We start from the raw sequence: 20,007 nt of genomic DNA, 5'->3' as shown, positions 1-20,007 counted from the left end.
GTAGATTTTTGATGATTATACTCTGAAATAGAAAAGTATATATTAAAAAGTAAACTTAATGCTATAAGTATTCTATGTTGTTTTGTGCACATAAGTATGTATTCGCTATGCATATGCATTTATTCACTATACATACGCTTGTTCACTATACGATTTGAGCCCAAGGGACACATGAACAAGTACACTCAGGAGAAATACTGTGTTTATTTACATCGTTTTTCCTTTTTATTTCCCAGTGGAAAATGATTGCTTTGCCATCTGGTATAAGAATTCATTAATTATTTTCTGACATGCTTGTCTTTTTGTTTTTTTTATTGGAAAAGTAGTGGTTTAAGTTTCCTTATCCATAAAATAAGGTTAATATTTCATTTAGGAATGCTCTCAGCTGCATGTAATGGCAAACTTGACTATAATGGCTTAAACAGATAGTTCATTTCTCTGACAAAGCCGAACTCCCAAGGAGGATGGTTATTGGCATTGGCTAAGCCTCTCAAAAGAGTCATGGCAGAAGTCGTGTCATTGTCTTGGCTTTTCCCTGTGGTCTAAAGATGGCCACGCCACTCCAGACATTAAGGCAGCACTCAGGCACATGCGAAGAAAACGAGGTTGAAGGGTGGCAGGAATAGTCCTGACTGTGCTGATGAGAAGAAGCAGCAGTCTTCCCAGAGTCCCCAGCAACCTTCCACTTACGTCTCATTCACTAGAAGTTGCCTCTCAGCTGCAAAGGAGGCTGAGAAGGAAAGTGTCTGACCTGGGACTGCATATTGTTTCCCATACAAAATTGGTGTTGTGTTGGTGAGGACGGACTGGCTAGATAGGGTACAAAGTTAAAATCCTGGTCTGTTCCTCTACCTGTCCCTGGCCCTGTGTTTCCTACATCAAGCTGACTAGATCCTTTGCTTGTGGGCCAGTTGCTATTTTGATTGTTGAGAAAAGAGGGGTACAAAGTGTGTGGAAAGTCTTTTTCATTTTTTTCCTTAAACTTAATCAAGTGTAGATTGCTTGGCTTAGTGTTCAAAGTTTCATAGTTTGGGTTAAGTTGATCTTTCCACCATTATCTCACGCAACTTTGGCTCTACAAATTTTGTGTATCTCCGTGTAATTTTTAATTTCTCCAGAGGCTATGAGAGTTTCCATTTTTCCTCATGCTGTTCCTCTGTCCTAACGCCCTGCTTTCTCCTCAGCCTTTAAGGCTGGGCTCAGATGACTTCTTATTCTGTCATCCCTGCCTCTTTCAGTCCAGCATGAGGTGATCCTCAGCTTTTCTCTGACACCTAGCTTGTCACGTGGCCTTGTGTCACACTCTCTGTTGTCATTATTTGCGCATGTGCCTGTGTTTTATTTCTACTACTAGAATATAAACTTCTGAGTACAGTAATTGCCTTATATGCACATAGTATCCCCTTGGCATCTAGCAAGTGCTAATATTTAATTAATGCAATGAATAACTGCATATCTTTCTTTAAAAGATAATATTCTCTTTCTCCCCAAGACTTAATTTGCCTAAAAAGAAAAAGAAAGCAGGTGGAGAAGATGAGGAACAAGACACGTCCATGAAGAATGACACCAGTTCTGAGCAGCTGGATGTGGATGGAGACTCATCCAGTGAGGTGTCCAGCGAAATCAACTTCAATTACGAGTACGCGCAGATGGAGGTAACCATGAAGGCTCTGGGCAGTAACGGTGAGCAGATCTGTTGTGCTTTTTAGAATCTTTCAGAGTTGCTAGACTGTTAGAGTTGTTTACAATGGACACTTTTTAAACGTTAGCAACAAAGGAAATCTTCATGTTGTTCTCTGTACTCAATTCTTTTGTGACTTTGGCCTTAATTTATTATGCTTATAAAAACTTGTTTTTTCTTTCTGCCTTGATACACAAATCACTGAAAACTTTGTTCTCATTGATAGAATTTCTCAGGTTTGAGACTTGACTGCCACTGGCTTATTATTGTAGTGGATTTCCGGACCGTTAACTCTGTCTTGGGTTATGTGTAGAACATACAAATAGACCTGCTTTTTTTATATGGAAGATGGTTTGGCATGTATCTGACAGAATAGATAATACGATCAGTAACTGGGAGTAAGGATAGTTAACTGTCTATAAGAATCTTATGTTATTAATTAGGATGACAAACAACATAATACAGAACATTTTAAAGTATATTGTGTTGTGCAGTTAACCTTTTATTATTTGCCTTAAAAAAAAAAACAACAACACTTGTTTAGATCCCATGCAGTCAATACTGAACAGCCTAGAACAACAGCACGAAGAGGAGAAACGGTCTGCGTTGGAGCGCCAGAGGCTCATGTACGAACATGAACTGGAGCAGCTCCGGAGACGGCTGTCTCCTGAGAAACAGAACTGTCGTAGTTCGGACAAGTTTTCCTTCCACTCACCCAGCGCTCAGCAGCGATTGAGGCAGTGGGCGGAAGAGAGGTAGGTGGAGCACAGGGCCTGTGCCACCTGCATAGCATATGCTCGTCACCTTTAACTCACATGCATAACATACAGAGTGGAAAAATCTAGGCCTTACTTTAAAAATGAATTACATTAAAAGAGAGTGTTACAGCTAGGAACCACTTGGCATTGTCTTTCCCCTCCCCACTTTTGAAAAAAAAAAGGAATTGTCAATTTATATTGATTTATTTAAAGCTGCCCCTGTTAGGTGCTGCCCCATTTTCAGTTTGTATGGCTTTTGGATTTGACTAAACAAGTATGTGTACTTAGAAGTTACACTTTATCATTGTATATTATACTTTAGGTTCTGAAGCATGGGTAGATGCTTTTTTTAAAAAAGGAAAAAGAGAAAGGTGGTTTATCAGGTAGGTAAAGCATGGTACCAATGAGATTCAGATTGCAAGTTTGATCTCTATTTGAGCTAATTAGCATTGCACTAAATGTTTTATCCATGGTTACAGACGTATTTAACTAACCTCTTGCTCTTCAGAGTTTGGTCTGCAGACAGGTAGCATCTCTGTCACCTGGAGATTGATAGAAATGTAGTGTTTTGGGTCCCCCCACCCCAGACCTACTGAGTCAAAATCTTCAGTTTATCAAGATTCCCAGGTGATTTGTACACACAGTCAAGTTTGCCAAGCCCTAGTCTCTGGCCAGCTTCTTACAGGAGCACGTGCCAGTGCTTGTAATGTAGCCCACATTCAAGTGCGTGCATGGGCCAGCATCGGTGATGTATTGTGTGCAAAAGACAGTTGTAAAGCTTGGTTCGCAGTTTGTCCACTGCGAACCAAGGTCCACGCACTATATAATATTCTGATGTGCTGCTTTAATGGTTATCTGCCCCCCACCCCCCTTTTTTTTTTTTTTTTTGAAGAGAAGCAACACTGAATAACAGCCTGATGAGGCTGAGGGAACAAATCGTTAAGGCCAATCTGTTGGTGAGAGAAGCTAGTTACATTGCGGAAGAACTGGATAAACGAACAGAGTATAAAGTAACCCTACAGATTCCAGCTTCCAGCCTCGATGCCAACAGGAAGGTGAGATTGACATTAATGAAAACAAAGATATCGCTGGATAAAATGCCTTCATATTATTCAGACACCGGGGTGGGGGGTTTGCCTTCATCCCCATCCCCAGCAGTACCCGTACCCCAAGTGGTTCTTCCCTTCATGCTATTCCTCTGCCACCCGCCACCCCTCCCCCCCAAGTTAGGGATTCATTTTACCTATAGCATGTTATTTTCTACTTGTCACTAGATGGCATGGCACAACTGTCCACTAGTTGTTTCATGTGGGTATTCAAAATCACAGTTCTCTCTTTTTTTTTTTATAATGTAAGAAGCCTAATAAAATGCAGAGGGCAAGTCCCATCATAGTCTCCTATCCTTGCCATTCAGTTTTCTCACTTATTTGGGTTCTTTTATAGCTCTTGATCATGTTAGTACATAATTTTTGATGGATTAGGTAGCATTTTGTATTCAGATATTCGTTTCCCTACCTGGCTGAATATAAGGTAGACGGGCCTTTGCAGTATGCGAGAGAACGGTAATTTTTGAACTTCAGAATTCTAAAACCCTTGCTTCGTTATGTAAATTCTGTTTCTTTGGAACTGATTATAGGCAAGATGTTAAGGCAACATTGGCGTCTTTCATAATTCTCCGAAGTTCTAAGTAGACGTATCAGAACAGTTAAAAAGATTTCCGGTAAATCTCAGTTGATTAGATATCTGATAGGTACATCTCTTTGGGGGAGATCTACAGGGGCGTTTTTATTTTCTACATTGTGATTTCAAAACATTTAAGTATTTTTCTACATTAAAAGCACGTTGCTTTTCTAAGCTAGAAAAACTTAAATGAGTACTATTTATTTTTTTTGAGGTGAAATTCACGTAACATAAAATTAATTAAAGTGAACAATTCAGTGGCATGTAGTACCTTCACAGTGTTGTGCAACCAGCATCTCTACCTAGTTCTGTACCGTCTTAATAATAAATTCAAACTATGTATATTTGGAAGTTGGTATCATTTGTTGCCTCCAAACGGGTAAATAGGATACTTTTCACAGCTTACTCTTTTAATCATTTGCGTTTTGTATCACATTAAGATACTTAGCCATTCAGAAATTTTTTAAAATTCAAACTTTTGAAAGGTAAAAATTCTTCACCATCCATCCCACAAACTTTCCCTTCCCATTCAGTGCTTATGACTCTCTTCCTACCCACTGATACTCTGGTCATATGATGTCCTGAATAAAACATTTTTGACTTCCCCATAGACATGGTCTACTTTTCTGGGATTTAAGTTTAAATTTAGATTTATACTTAAATTTAAATTTTGACTGCAGTTAGATAGAAAGAGGTTATATTAAGCTTGTAAGATTTCTGGGAAGTTCTGCACTGAACAGATTAAAGAATGATACAGTTTCCATTTTAGTCGATGACATTTGACTGGTGGGTATAGAATGTTGGGGTTGATGTCTACGATGCATAGATATCTCTGTGCTTCCCAACGCCACTCTTACTGTCTTCGCAGCGAGGCTCTCTCCTTAGTGAACCTGCCATCCAGGTGAGAAGAAAAGGAAAAGGGAAGCAGATTTGGTCTTTGGAAAAACTGGACAACAGGTTATTGGATATGAGAGATCTTTATCAGGAGTGGAAGGAGTGTGAAGAAGATACCCCAGTAAGTTATTTGAGAAAAACTACTTAACTGATAGTCACAGAAGGAACCACTCAGGAATGAGCCTGCCCATTTTAGGGAAGAATTGTTCATTTTTCCAAAATATCTTGTTTAATAAATACAATACTTATTTTAATCCTGTCAATTGTTTAGCTAGTCAAGAATTTTAATAACCTATTTTTCTGGCATCTTCTCTTCTCCACATTTGTGTTCTGTGGATTTCTAGTAGAATCTTCTATGTTTGTTCTGGCTTCTGTTGGTGTTACGTGTATCTGTCTCCCATGGTTTTACTCAGGCCTTAATATCTCTCTTCCCATTTCTCAACATATTTTAACCTTGCAAATAACAAAACTACAACATCTGTTTTTTGAACTGAACATCAGTGGTACCTTAATATTTATACTATTAGGAACATTTTTTGAAGGCGTTTTGATCCTAAAGCAGGTGCCATAGGTCTGAACTCTGGTACTCTCTCCTCAAGTTTCAGGTTTGCTCATTTAGGTCAGCCGTGTGCTTGTACCTATTTAAAATAGAAGTATGAATTATGTATATTTTTACATATTTTCAACACTGCTGGTCCTAGGGCCCCATAGAGTTACTTCCTTAGCCTCTTGTTTTGTAGAAATGTTCATCAAGGGCTTCCCTGGTGGCGCAGTGGTTGAGAGTCTGCCTGCCGATGCAGGGGACACGTGTTCGCGCCCCGGTCCGGGAAGATCCCACATGCCACGGAATGGCTAGGCCCGTGAGCCATGGCCGCTGAGCCTGCGCGTCCGGAGCCTGTGCTCCGCAACGGGAGAGGCCACAACAGTGAGAGGCCCGCGTACCACAAAAAAAAAAAAAAAAAAAAATGTTCATCAATAAAAATGACTTCTTATAGTTAGATGACATTTTTTTCTTAAAACATTTTTTTCCATTTTCTTCTGTATTCCTCTCCTATTTCAACTTAGAAATGAAATAACATTAACAACAAATAACAAGCAAACCACACTCTTGTAAGGGGGTCACCTCTCATTAGCAGCAGCGTGTCTAATGATTTGATAGGGACAGGTGGAATAGATGTGAATGAAAAATAGAGTACTTTTGTACACTCTGCTGATTTTTCTAGTCAACGTATGCTTTCTCTATTTTCACAGCAAGGTTTCCATGGAAGGGAGAAGAAATGATGAAAGTAATGATGTGTTATTGGGATTGCTCTCTCATGGGTGAAGGGTGCTGACCACCATTCTAAGCGGGAATGAGGAAGAGTGTGTGTGTGTGTGTGTGCGCGCGTGCGCGTGCGTGTGCATGTGTGCGTGCATGCAATACAGTGCTATACTTCGGCTAAGTTTAATGACTTATTAGACTGCATCAAAAAGTGGTAGGTTGAATTTGTTTATTTTAAGAGATTTTCTGAAGCTGTATGTTTCGAATCTCTTTAAAGGTGATACGGTCTTACTTCAAGCGTGCCGATCCGTTCTATGATGAGCAGGAAAATCACAGTCTCATTGGGGTGGCTAATGTCTTCCTGGAGTCCCTCTTCTATGATGTGAAGTTACAATATGCCGTTCCAATCATCAACCAGAAAGGAGAGGTTAGTTTTCTCCTCGTGCCTTGTGTCCCGCAGAGAACAGTTCGAGAAACAACAGGGTGGTGATAGTAAATTGTTGTTATAATTTTTCATCAATAACGACAAGCATTATCTACGTGTATTGTTAATATCTGTGTTTCCATGCTGCTGGATGGTGATTATTCCAAATAAATACTTTGAGGAAAAGTAACTGGTAGAACCTGTTATACCACTAAGCTAACCACTTGACTGTACCGCAGAGGAAAGAACAAAATCTGGAGAAAGGATCTGCTTTTGTCCCCCTGCTGTAGGTGGCAGGCCGGCTGCACGTGGAGGTGCTGCGTATTAGTGGTGACATCGGGGAGAGAATTGCGGGGGGTGACGACGCTGCAGATGCGTCCTTTGATAAGGAGACCCAGGAGAACAAACTCGTGTGCATGGTAAGGCCCACTTTCCTTTAGAAGGAGTAGAAGTACAGCTGGTTTTGAGGATTGTGGGTATTTAGACAGTAAATACTGTGTCCTTTTTCAAATTTTGAAAATATCTGTCTCTAAATAAATCTTTAGTATTTACTGTTCTAGAGACCATATTTCATCACATTTTCCTGACATTCCAGGTAGCCAGGTATTTCCATTCCCTTCCTCTGTGACCCCTTGGATAAGTCACCTTTCTTCTGGGCTGTTCTGCCCTAAAATTATGTGAATTTGAGTTTGTCTGAACTTCTCTCTAGAGAAGCCAGTTTTCTCACACAGGTTACCTCCTCCTTTTGGGCCTCTTCTGATGCTGGAGGTGTGTCCCAGCCCTGGTCCTATAGCTAAGGAGCCGCCTAAGCCCCTCTTCACACTGTCTTTCCATGTTTCTTGTTTCCTCTTCAGGAGCATGCCTTTGCTTGTGCTGTCCCATCATGTCCTCGCCCCAGACCCTTTCCTCTCTGCTCTTCCCATGCATGCTGTTCCTGAACTGTGTGTTGGGTATCGTCTGTGAGACACTGTCAGGCGCTGGGAATATGAAAATGAGTAAGGCAGGACTCGTGCTGTCAGGGGAGCAACCCGTGTCGTTGGTGTGCACCTTTGGGGGATGCAGAGGTAAACAGAGGACTCCAATGTTGTGTGATGCCGTGTGCTCTGAGAGGGGTAGATAGGAGTTGTTCTGGGACACAGAGTAGGGGTCATCAATGAATGCACATAGTGAGGTCTGAGGGATATTTCTGTAAAGATGAGACTCAGAGTGAACTGGAAGGAGAGCATGTTATGTAAAGCTGTCCTCTCCCTAGGGGGCTGTGGTATCGTCACGGGTGGTTGCTGGGCGTGTGTTAAGTCAGCATAGGTAGGGCCGCCTCTTCACTCATTATGACGAGGAGGACATCCCATCGTGCATTTCCAAGCACACTCTAGTGGGCCAGGGTGCCATGGGTTGAGAATCACCCAGGAACCACTTAAAAAGGTTTTTGAAGATGAGAAATCAGCAAGGGGCTTAGACACCGTGTGTGAGTGAGGAGGCCATTCAAAGGTGAGGCCAGGAAGCCCACACTTCACTCTCATTTCATAGTCTATCCTAGGTCCAGTCTTGTAGCTCAGTAAGTATTTCTAGAATTGAGTTTCACTTTGAAAGGAGTAAGTTAGGCATCAGCTACAGGTATGGAGCAGCTAAAGCTGTTAGAGTTGGGCCACTTTCCATAGGTCTTTGCATGTATTTAGGAAGCCTCAATTAGTAATTGACGGTCCATTGCTTCCGTGTGACGGGGAAGTATTCTTAATTCACTAAAAGGTGAATCTTTGTACTGTACTCGATTTCAGAACATTTCCTTTGAGGTTATATGATTATCAAAATGGGGAGACATAGGCTTTGCGACTCATAATGGCCCACTTTAAAGGGGATGGACCAGAAATGCAACCTGTGAAAGTTACCATTAGTGAAGTAACATGTGAGGGTACTGTCTCACTTGGGAAATATATCTTTGTCACTGGGTAACTTAGGCTTTTTTTTTTTTAAATGAAGTTAAAATGTATTAATATTTTTTTATGGAAAACATCAAACCTATAGAAAAGTAGTAGGATAGTGTCATTGACCCCCATTCATCCTCCCTCGACTATCAACTCATGGTCAGTCTTGTTTCGTTCATATACACAAACTGCTTCTCCGCTGTCCCCTTCCCTTGGATTATTTTGAAGCAATCCCAGACATCATATTTCTTCAAGAATAGTTGAGTATATATATCTCCAAAAGAAGAGGGCTTTTAAAAAACCAACCTAGCCAGGATATCATGATCAAGAGTTAATACTTTTTTAATATCATGAAATATCTTGTCAGTTTCCCTGGTCGTCTTGGTGTCTTGAGTCTATTTTATATTTTAATCTTTAGGCTCTGGCCCTTATGCTTGCTCCCTCCTGCTTGCCCTCTCTCTCTCTCACCTGCAATTTGTTCATTGTAGAAACCGCGCTGTCATCGTGTGTTTTCTCATAGTCTGGATTTTGCTGATTGGTATTATTTACTGTGTTAAGGTGGATTTGCTGTAAATTGGGAGTTAGATATAAAGGTGACCTATGAGGGAGGGGAGGGGCGATGATCCTTTACAGGGTGAGGTGTCTACCATCAGAAGGCACATCATGTCTGGTTCTCTTTTGGGGTTGTTAGCAATCGTTGATGGTTATTACCTAGGTATTTCATTAGGAGTTAGAAAAAATAATTCTATCATCCCTTCATTTATTAGCTGGAATTCTGTAGAGTGAACCTTCCTACTGTCAACTATTTTGCTATTCAGAGGTGCAATTTGTATCTAAAAGGCAGGGTGAATGCTCCATTCTCTCCCTTTATTCACTAGTTTTCAAAACAATGAATTGGTTTTCCTACTATTATGCAAAAGCGACAAGTGAGGTTTTTTTGGTTTGGTCTTCGTATCATTATGAACTTTTGGATTTAAATATACTTGGTGTGTTTTGATCCATTGTATTCATTACCTATATCGAAGCTCAAACGATCCAATCTTTGGCCTGTGGAGGCCTCTTCGGGTGGCTCTTGAGTCCTTTGATACAACCCTAACCCTCAGAGAGTGTGCCAGCTTTCCTGCTCCGGTGTGGCACAGACTGTACACTCCTTGTCCCAGACCATTTCTCCAAGGAACTGGATCCCTTTCAGTGGGGAGTGGTTTTTAGACACCATATTCTGAGTGTGTAATAGCCTTTTGTGTAAAAGGAGGAAGACAAATAAACTGTATGGTAGTTAAATATTGGTGGGGAAAAAAACAAAAGATACCAGTTTGGGGACACTTAAGATATCACAGGTGATGAGTATCACTGGCCCTTAAAAGAAGACTAGATTTATTTTTCTGTGATGAAAAAAAGTATGCACATATTAACATATTGATCATTTTAATTACATTAAATAAAATTAGTGTATTTTAAAACCGCGAACAACATCAGTTATCTCCCGACATTTCAGGGCTGTAGGTCTTGAGCAGTGGCAAGTTGAAGTCTGTGGTATTCTGACACCTGGTGGTGATTTTGGTTTCTGCAAACAAAAACTTAAACCTATGTTCTAGATATCATTCCTGATATTTTTATTCCTGATATTCTTTATTCCTGCAGTCTCATTCCTGAGGAGTTGCCTATAGGGGAGAGAGTTCAGCATATGAAACCTTGCTTTCTTATTTATTTCAATCTTAAAATTGAAATTGATTTCTAAGAAAGAAAATAAACTTTCAGATGGAATTCAGTCACAAAGAAGTATGTATTGAACATCCATCCACGTAACGCCTGGTAGTGATTTCATTCATTGTATTTCATTGGTATGGTTAGTCCTCACACATCTATCATTAGGTAGCTATCCTGTTTTCCATAGGAGAAAAACTAAGCCTAAGAATTTAAGTAATTTGTTTATAAACAGAAGCTAATAAGTGGCAGAAATTTTTATTTAGATCTTTGTACTCCAGAATATTGCAATCTTCCCAAATACCACATTGCCTCATCTTAAAGAATATAATAAGCATTTTAAACACTTAATGAAAAGGGCATGGTTTTTAAAATTTAATGAAAAATTAATTGCCAAATACTAATGGCTCTATTTGGTTTGGACAAACAAAATGTGTTAGTCAATCTGTCTTTCATAGCCTGGGAATTGCTATCTAGATGTTTCAAACTCTGTGCCATCACAGGAAAAAGTGAGTAATAGCAGGAGTGCCCATCCGTTGCTTACCCATTATAGAAGAAAATAGTCGTCTGCTTTGCATGATTTTCTGTGTCATTATTAATACTTCGTTTAACAGTAAGAACATTTGTGGTTGCTAAACTATGTAAACTTCTGCCACATACTCAAATCTGTTTTTGTTAATTTTACGTACTGGAGGTTTAGAGTGCGTCATACAACATGTAGGAAGCGCCCAGGTGAAGAGCGTGAAAGCTGATCAGTGTGCAGTCTCCTGAAGGTTGGCCTCATGGATTATGAAGTCAGAATTTAGCTTAGTTAATTTCAGGATTTAGTTTCTTCCACAACTTATCACAAAAGTTAAAAATCAACCTGACACTGCCTGCCAAAAGAAATATTTAGACCATTGGCTGCTTTAAAGAGTATTATGGGCATTTCTTCTGGGGGCGTTCTGGTCTGATTAAACACATACTTCTGTAATCGCACGTAGTTATCACAAAACCCCACACCCCAGCAGTCCAGGGCACATTTCCTTTGATCTGGCCCTCCTCCCTAAATCTGCACGGAGGAGGCATCGTACACATCGCTGCAGAGAATGGTCAGCGGTCACCATCTTTTGTCTCCTCCGTTCACCCCTCCAGATCTTCAGAGTATACATTCCTGATGCTTTTAAAGTTTTCCAGAAACGCTCTAGTAGCAAGTAACATTCCAATTGAGAACCTTGTTCTTTATTATACATTAAAATATCAAATAAATGTTTTTTTTGCCCTTTTCTGAATTTTACTGCTTACTGGTATGCACACTGTTTTCATTCTTCATTCATCATTCTTAACAATCTTGTGTCCTTGGGCCGTAGTATCCATAGTTGGCCGAGTTTGTATGATTGAATGGTGCTGATGTTTGAGAACTTTCTTCTTCCGAAGATGATGATGATATAAAAACTAGAATTTTAAATGTTCTTCATCAGCCTGTAAATGCTTTAAAATGTCCACTTGTATATCGTCAAGGTTACTAATACCTTGTGTCAACCTCTCACTAAATATGACATTTCACAGATGCAAAAATACAGCCCAGGTTGAATGAGATTTGGTCAACGTAAACCAACTGTTAGTGACACAGTCAGGACTAGAGCCTGTGTCTCTGACTCAAAGTACTTCTTGGAACTTTCTGAGTTAAAAACAGTCTTCCTTTTCCTTCAGGTTAAAATACTTCAAGCCACCGGCTTACCACAGCATCTGTCCCACTTTGTATTCTGCAAATACAACTTCTGGGATCAACAGGAGCCGGTAATTGTTGCACCTGAGGTGGATACCTCATCCTCTCCTGTCAGCAAGGAACCTCAGTGCATGGTTGTCTTTGATCAGTGCAATGTAAGTGTGTTTTCCAGACTGGGGCAGCGTTTAATTACTCAGGTCAAAACAAAAAACAACCCATATTTTGTTGAGTAATTTGGTACCAGTCTGTGTCTTGGATCAGTTTTTTAGAGTGGGGTTGGAGTCAAAGACTAAAGTGCCATCAACACACTGTATGTACATGTTAAACTTACACAACGTTATATGTCAATTATATCTTTGTAAGCCTGGGGGAAAAAGCAAAACTATAGTGTCAGTGCATGTAACTCCTCCAGCATCAAAAGTTAACTTTTGTGTGACTATATGTACATATGTCTCCTCTTCTCCAGAAGGAATCCATGTTTTGTATGAGTTACTGGAGAAACTGTCATCTGGGAAGGTTAGGAAACTAGTGTTTTAGAGAAAGTGAAGATAGAAGGGAGACACGAACTAGCATTGTGGAGCCCCTAATGTTCTGTTCAGCACTTTGTGATTCTTTCATTTGCTCTTTCCCACAGTTGTATTTGATGACAGTGCTTTTTTTAGCTGAAGAAGTCGGTTCAGAGGTCATTTGCCCATGGCTAGTAACTAGCAGAGCCGGGACTGTCAGATTCTAAATTCTCTTTTTCTACTTTATCTCACTTGAGCCATCTCATTTTTTTTTTTTCGAGAGAGGTCTCTTTCTAATCTGTTTAAAACAGAAATACTTTTGTTGTGCTAAAGATTGAGAGAGAGAGAGATTCTATGACTTTTTAAAATAAACTTTTTTAGAGCTTAATCCTAATTATTGCAAGAGGCTGTTTTACATCTATCGTACAAAGATGGACAGATAGGAGAATTTTTTTAAAATAGGTGATTATTTGCACTGATGATCAGTATTTATTTCCTTTCTCTCTCATTATTGGAGATAGTTAACTTCCTAAAAACTGGAAAAAAATTGTTTTTCCAACACACTGCTGCCTTACTGGATGTAATAACTTTTATATCAAGATGTAGATCATTGTTGTCATTCTTAATATAATTATTTATACTTTCAAAAATAGCTCCCAACATATTGCTAACAAAATAGAATACAGTGCTGGTCTTTCACAATAGATTTTCAAGGTGAAAAGTTTTTTAAAAATCAGAGTTAAGAACCTTGGGCCATCTGAGCATTCATTATGGGTGTTGGATGACAGTTTTGTCCTATGGCTAAAACATTCTATTTCTCTTCTCCATAATGAAGTGAGGATATGTCAGGTGTAAGTAATTGTAAGGTCACCAGAAGGTGTTTTCTTCTTCTGTACTTACTTCCTTTCAGGAATTTTCTGTTGGCATCACTGAAGACTTTATTGAGCATCTTTCAGAAGGGGCTTTGGCAATTGAAGTCTATGGCCATAAGATGAATGATCCTCGGAAAAACCCAACCCTGTGGGATTTGGGGATTATCCAAGCAAAAACACGCAGCCTTCGGGACAGGTGAATTTTAGATATCCATCTGATTCCATTTATAATTTTAAAAAATTGCTAGAGATTAATATTGTCATTTATAAAGGTTACCCCTTCCTGAGCATTACCAGTATTCCAGTAATAGTTGGTGTTATGTCCACGGTATTAACAGCACAGTTAAACTTCCTTGAAGAAGTGAACTTTGAAGAGTGATGGGAAAAAGTTAAGAAATAGGTAGTTAAGAATAAAGTGTGAAATGAATTTTGGGAGAATAGGCTGCTTATCATTATGAAATACTTCTAATTAATCATCTGTAGAGAAAATAGATCAAGATATACTCTGGAATTCAGGTTTACATGTTTTTTTTAAAAAAATTAATTATTTTTGGCTGTGTTGGGTCTTCGTTATAGCGTGCGGGCTTTCTCTAGTTGTGGTGAGCGGGGGCTACTGTTCGTTGCGGTGCGCGGGCTTCTCATTGCGGTGGCCTCTTTTGTTGTGGAGCACTGGCTCGGCATGCAGGCTTCAGTAGTTGTGGCACTCAGGCTCAGTAGTTGTGGCTCGTGGGCTCTAGAGCACAGGCTCAGTAGTTGTGGCGCACGGGCTTAGTTGCTCCACAGCATGTGGGATCCTCCTGGACCAGGGCTCGAACCCGTGTCCCCTGCATTGGCAGGTGGACTCTTAATCACTGCACCACCAGGGAAGTCCCTTACTTATTCTATCTTTAGCTCAAAGTTCTTTTCAAGTAGCATTAATCATGGAAGGAGGAAGGCTTACTTGTTGACCAGGATTTTAAACAGAAGAGTTAAAAGGAAAAGACTGAAAGAGCATATATTTGTACTGCATCTAATTATAGATGAGAAGCAGATTTTCTTCTTTTTTTTGTATTTAGAAAGTTTTACCAAATACTAAATTAGACATTGGGATTTTTTTTTTTTGATTCTCTTACTGACCTCAGCAGAGATACTTGTCAAGTCACTAAAGCATACAGCACTACCTTGGCTGTATGAAAAGCTAATCACTGCAACTTATTTCTGTACTTCTGATAACAATGTTTAAATTTTTGAATAACCACTTTGAAATAGATTTCTAATTATCATACCTTTTTGAATGAAATAAAGGCATCATTTTTAGTTCTGATGTTGTTTGTTGAACTTTGCTTTTAATTACATTTGCCAGTATGTATTTGTGTATTACTCACTGAACTACAGATAATTCTACTGAGTTATTCTGTTTGGAGGTTATTTTCATCATTAATTCTCATGTGTAGGATCCTAAGCTGCCAGTATTGAAATAGAAATGTATGATTTTCCAAGAACTTCAACTATTTCCTAGATGGAGCGAAGTCACCAGGAAAGTGGAATTCTGGGTTCAAATCTTGGAACAGAATGAGAATGGTGAATACTGCCCTGTAGAGGTAATTCCTGCAAAGGACGTGCCAACAGGTGGAATCTTCCAACTCCGGCAGGTAATGAAATTTTTAATGTTAATATTGAATTCTTTGGTGTCGTAAAGGTTAATATTGGATTCCTTTTAGCAGAAACATCAGGGATAATGAAATCTAGATTGGCCAAGACCACTTATTAAAGTTTTCTCTCCCTTCATGTGTATTTTCTTTCATTTTCAAAAATAAAGCTGTTTACAGTATTTAAAACCAGCTTCTGTGAAGTTTAAGTAAGAAAAAGATAAGCTTTGGGGACTCCCCTAGTGGCACAGTGGGTAAGACTTGCGCTCCCAGTGCACAGGGGTTCCGGGTTCAATCCCTGGTCAAGGGAACTAGATCCCACATGCATGCCGCAACTAAGGAGCCAGCAAGCTGCAACTAAGGAGCCAGCAAGCCGCAACAAGGAGCCCATGTGCTGCAACTAAGGAGCCCACCTGCTGCAACTAAGACCCAGTGCGACCAAATAAATATTTTTTTTAAAAAAAGAAAAAGATAAGCTTTAAAGTGACTTAGAATTGAACTGTAGGAAATAAAACAAACGTATCAAGCAGCATTAGAACATTTATAAAGACAAGGAGAGGCTGTGTGACATGGCAGAAAGAACAAGCACTTCAGAGTCTAACGTTCTGGGGTTTGGTTCTGGCTGTCCCATGGCCTAGCTGTATATCCGTGAGCAAGTTCAGTCACCTCCTGGAACCTTTCCTCAGGTGTAAAGTGGAGCGGTTTGATAACACCAACTTTGTAGGGTTATTGTGAGGATTAGAAATACTGTATATGAGGCTTCCCTGGTGGCACAGTGGTTGAGAGTCCACCTGCCGATGCAGGGGACACGGGTTCGTGCCCCGGTCTGGGAGAATCCCACATGCTGTGGAGCGGCTGGGCCCGTGAGCCATGGCATCTGAGCCTGTGCGTCCGGAGCCCCTGCTCTGCAACGGGAGAGGCCACAACAGTGAGAGGCCCGCGTACCGCAAAAAAAGAAATACTATATGGAGCCCAGTGCTTGATACATGGGAGATGAGAAGTGTTTTTCCCTCTGATGCCCACCAGTTCTCTGCTTCTCTGCAGGCACCAACTGGGTGTCTTGTAATTCAGTTCAGTTTGGACCCTAACTACCCAGAGCGAGCATCATACTCCACAGGTTTAAGGGCCCAGACTTACACAGGACTGCCCTCACTTCAGACGCCAGCTGCAAGTATCAGGGCCCCAGGTCACCCACATTTCTGTCCTACTTGGCTACAGTTGAGGGTTCCCGCAACTCTCAGGTTTCATAGTTTACTGGAATGACTCACAAAACTCAGGAAAGCCCTTTGCTTACTGTTACCAGTTTACTGTAAAAGATACAACTCAGGAACAGCCAAGCGGAAGAGCTGCATGGGGTAAGGTGTGGAGGAAGGATGAGGAGCTGCCATGTGCCCTTCGCTGCGCCAGCTTCCCAGCACCTGACGTGTTCACCAGCCAGGAAGCTCTAACCCCATCGTTAGTAGGTTTTTACGTAGGCGTGGTGGATGACAGTGCTGGCCTTCGGTGATTAACCCCATCTCCAGCCCCTTTTGTCTCTCTCCCTGAGGTTTTGGCGTAGGGCTGAAAGTTCCAACCTTCTGATCAAGGCTTGGTCTTCCTGGTGACCAGCCCCAATCCTGGAACCACCTAGGGATCTGCCTAGAGTGACCAAATGAAGAGTCACATCGTTAAAAGACGCACCTATCACCTTTATCATTAAGGAAATTCCAAGAGTTTTAGGAGCTCTGTGCCAGGAACTGAGGACAAAGACCAAATATCTTTTCTATCTTTCTTAACACGTTAGGTAAATAGGACACGTTAAGTAAATGCAGCTAGGTAGATGTGAATACCTGCCAGAAACCAATACAGCAGAGACACGTGTGGGACTTGTCACTTAACCCCAGACAGATGTGATCTGTAGTATCTGTGCTGCAAATTAAAGATGAGAGAGAGTATCTTAATGGAATTTACATGTAAGACTTAGAAATACTCTTGTTTGCTATTCTTTACGTGAAATCAACATTTAGTAGAATATTATTGCCTGTGATAGTTTCCATACTTTAAAACAGTAGTAAAATATTAGAATGGCTCAAGAAAATGAATGTTGAAATCATTCAAAGCAAAATATGAGAAAAGGTTAAAGGAAAAAGTTTGCTTAAATAAGTTTCTGAATGTCTTAGGAGGAGGAAAATGATAAGCACTTGTTCTCTGACCCTAGCAAATGAATTTTAGCAAATCCATTCATGTATAGACAAGGCACTAAAAGCAAAAGGAAATTAGTTTAAAATATAGTGTGAGATATATACATAAAATAGGATTCATAAGGGTGTGAAGAACATCTTTTCCTGAACATCTGTTAAAACTATATATATCCTCTTTGGATGCCTTAGAAATTCTTCATCTCCCGGAAGGCAAGACCAGATAATTTTCTGTGGTTTAGTATAAATTGAATATTTAAGTGTTTTTCACACTTCTGATAACCTTTACTAAAAGTGTTCAAAGATATCTTGGGTATATCAGGAAAGGCTTTTTTGAAGGATGTGCATCTTGACCTGGGTGGTGAAAGAATCATGTTGGAAGGGTTCTTCATATATAAATGGCAGGAATAAAGATAGAGGGTGGAATTAGGTAAGTTTGGGTAGAAAGTATCAGTAACTTGTAGGAAGAGCTAGAAGCAGTAACAGAAGAGGTTATAGAGGCTTGGGGCAGCTAGTTCATGGAGGGCCTTGGATGGTAGACTTATTAGAATTCAAAATTGGAACCTATTGTTCTCCAACAGGAAAGTAGCAGAGGAGAACTGATTAGATTAACTGCATGCATTTGCTAGTTTTGTAGTTAAAAAATAGTCAAATATCGGCAGTTACAAGAAGTTCACTAATAGTTTATGTATTCGTAAAGCTGTTCAAAGCTTTTCTGTGAAGCATTAAGCCGTTCCTGGATCTTTTCCCTCCATTTTTCTCTCTCTTTATCCTGTATTCTCCCCCAAAGTATAGGTACTTCACCCTTCACGTTTGGGCGCACATTCAGAATAGGTCACTTCCTGTCTCAGGCAAAGTGAAAACCAAAGGTAGCTAATTGAAATGACTAAACTATTTCAGACAATTAAAATGTTTTCTGAGTTACTCTTTGCACAAAATATCTGATGCATGGTCCTCGGAAAATATTAAAGACATCTGCAACCCATCTCTTTAAATCTAGCTTGATAGGATCAATCATTGCCTAAGCTGATTTTCCTGATGATACAAAGCTCTTGGGAATTAAAATCCAATGGAGGAGGGGAAGGGTAACTGACTTGAAATTACATGTTGAGATTCTGTTTTTCAAATTCCGTTTTACATTCCTAGAATTTATAAACCAACTTTGAAGTCAGTGATTGGGGATACTGAGAATTTTCTTTTAAAAATTACTTCATTGTAAATATTCAAAGTCACCTAGTGTTTACTGTGAAAACATGCTTAAAGAAGGAACAGTTTCTTTCTGATCAATTCTTCATTTTGCAACTTGGCTTAAAATTATTTTATTTTGGGATGAGAGCAGTGAATTCAGGATAGTGTAATCATTCTTATTATTCTGATTGCTTATTTTTTAAAGTGGATCATACTATATATACTGGCTTTGGTAATCTTTTGTAAAAGAAGTCTAGTTAACATCTGTCACTGTACTCTAACATATATCATGTATGTTTTTCTATAGCAATATTTTAATGACCATGTAAATATTTCATTAATATACTATAGTTTAAGCAGATATCAATGATATACATTTAATTTGCTTCTAATTTCTTGTTATTCTTAACATTGCTGTAAGATTCTTTATGTACATATATGATTACTTAAAACAGGTTCCTAGAAAGTTGAATTGCTGGGTCAAGGGATACTTATTTTTTAAGGCAAATTGCCCTGCAGAAAGCTTTACCGATTTATATTCCCACCAACAGTGTATGTAATTGCCTTTTTTGTAAACTTTGGGCAATATTGTAAATTGCCTTTTTAAAAGATAATTGCTAGCTTAGTAAGTGAAAATAAAGGTGTTTCATGCTTATTTTAATTTGCTTATTAGTAAGTGGAACATTTTATATTGTCTAGCCTTTTGCATTTCCTTTGTTAGATTGCTTTAAAGTTTTTGTTTGTTGGAAAAAATATCTAAGCCATATATTTGTTCCTGATTAGTTTTTGAATTTGTAATTTACTACTAAACATGTAAGATACGGTGAGATAGCATCTCTAGAGATAAATGGTTTTCTCATCATCGGCCTGTAGGGGTCTCTCTAAACCAAATTTTTGGGAATCAGACCGATTTTGAGAAACTCTTAAAATTGTCTGTGATACAGGGGCAGTCCCGGCGAGTCCAAGTGGAAGTGAAGTCTGTGCAGGAGTCTGGGACTTTACCGCTGATGGAAGAATGTATATTGTCTGTTGGCATTGGATGTGTAAAAGTCAGGGCGCCGAGATTGGCCAAGACGCATGAAACCATCCATGTAAGTCTCTGTTGACAGACTCAGCCAGATAAGAGAGTCTTTTGGAACCTGTCAGAAAACTGCCTTCCACAAACAATTCTTTCAGTATTTTATTTTCTTGGATATCTTTTTTTCTTTTCTTTTCTTTCTTTCTTTCTTTTTTTTTTTTTTTTAACTGTATTGCATTTGCGTGGAACCACTGCACCAGCTTGTTGGTTTTCCCTGGTACACGGCAAACTGAGGGTTAAAACATCTCAGCCTCCAGGAGTTCCTCAGTGCCTGATTTCCGCCCCCCCACCCCTCTGCAGAAACCCCCTGCTGGCTCATAAAGACTATTTGCCAGCAGGTGTTTGATTTCCCTTGGGGAGTGGGACTATAAACCCAGCAGGGGGAGAGTATTGTACTAGCTCCCTGAAAAGGTCAAATGAGGTTCTTCACTTTCCTATGAGAAGCTCAAGGTTTCACTCCAACTACCTGAAAACTGTAAAACCCAGAGTGAGGGTGAGCGTGGGTGGGAGATGAAAAAGCGTATTC

The 20,007-nt window shown here is 39.7% G+C and overlaps 1 protein-coding gene across 2 annotated transcripts in view; it reads left to right on the top strand.

Annotated features, from left to right (window-relative positions):
- KIF13B (kinesin family member 13B) overlaps positions 1–20,007 on the top strand; it is a 190,172-nt gene that overhangs the window by 106,635 nt on the left and 63,530 nt on the right. For both annotated transcript variants that reach the window (XM_032634809.1, XM_032634810.1), the window contains exons 16-25: positions 1,493–1,683; positions 2,226–2,436; positions 3,332–3,494; positions 4,988–5,134; positions 6,552–6,701; positions 6,989–7,117; positions 12,017–12,187; positions 13,449–13,606; positions 14,909–15,041; positions 19,348–19,494. In XM_032634809.1, coding sequence (XP_032490700.1) covers positions 1,493–1,683; positions 2,226–2,436; positions 3,332–3,494; positions 4,988–5,134; positions 6,552–6,701; positions 6,989–7,117; positions 12,017–12,187; positions 13,449–13,606; positions 14,909–15,041; positions 19,348–19,494 — 1,600 coding nt within the window. The remainder of the gene's footprint in view (positions 1–1,492; positions 1,684–2,225; positions 2,437–3,331; positions 3,495–4,987; positions 5,135–6,551; positions 6,702–6,988; positions 7,118–12,016; positions 12,188–13,448; positions 13,607–14,908; positions 15,042–19,347; positions 19,495–20,007) is intronic.

This window comes from Phocoena sinus, chromosome 6 (assembly GCF_008692025.1).
Source record: "Phocoena sinus isolate mPhoSin1 chromosome 6, mPhoSin1.pri, whole genome shotgun sequence".
NCBI lineage: Eukaryota > Metazoa > Chordata > Mammalia > Artiodactyla > Phocoenidae > Phocoena > Phocoena sinus.
This window is presented reverse-complemented; position numbering and strand designations above follow the sequence as displayed.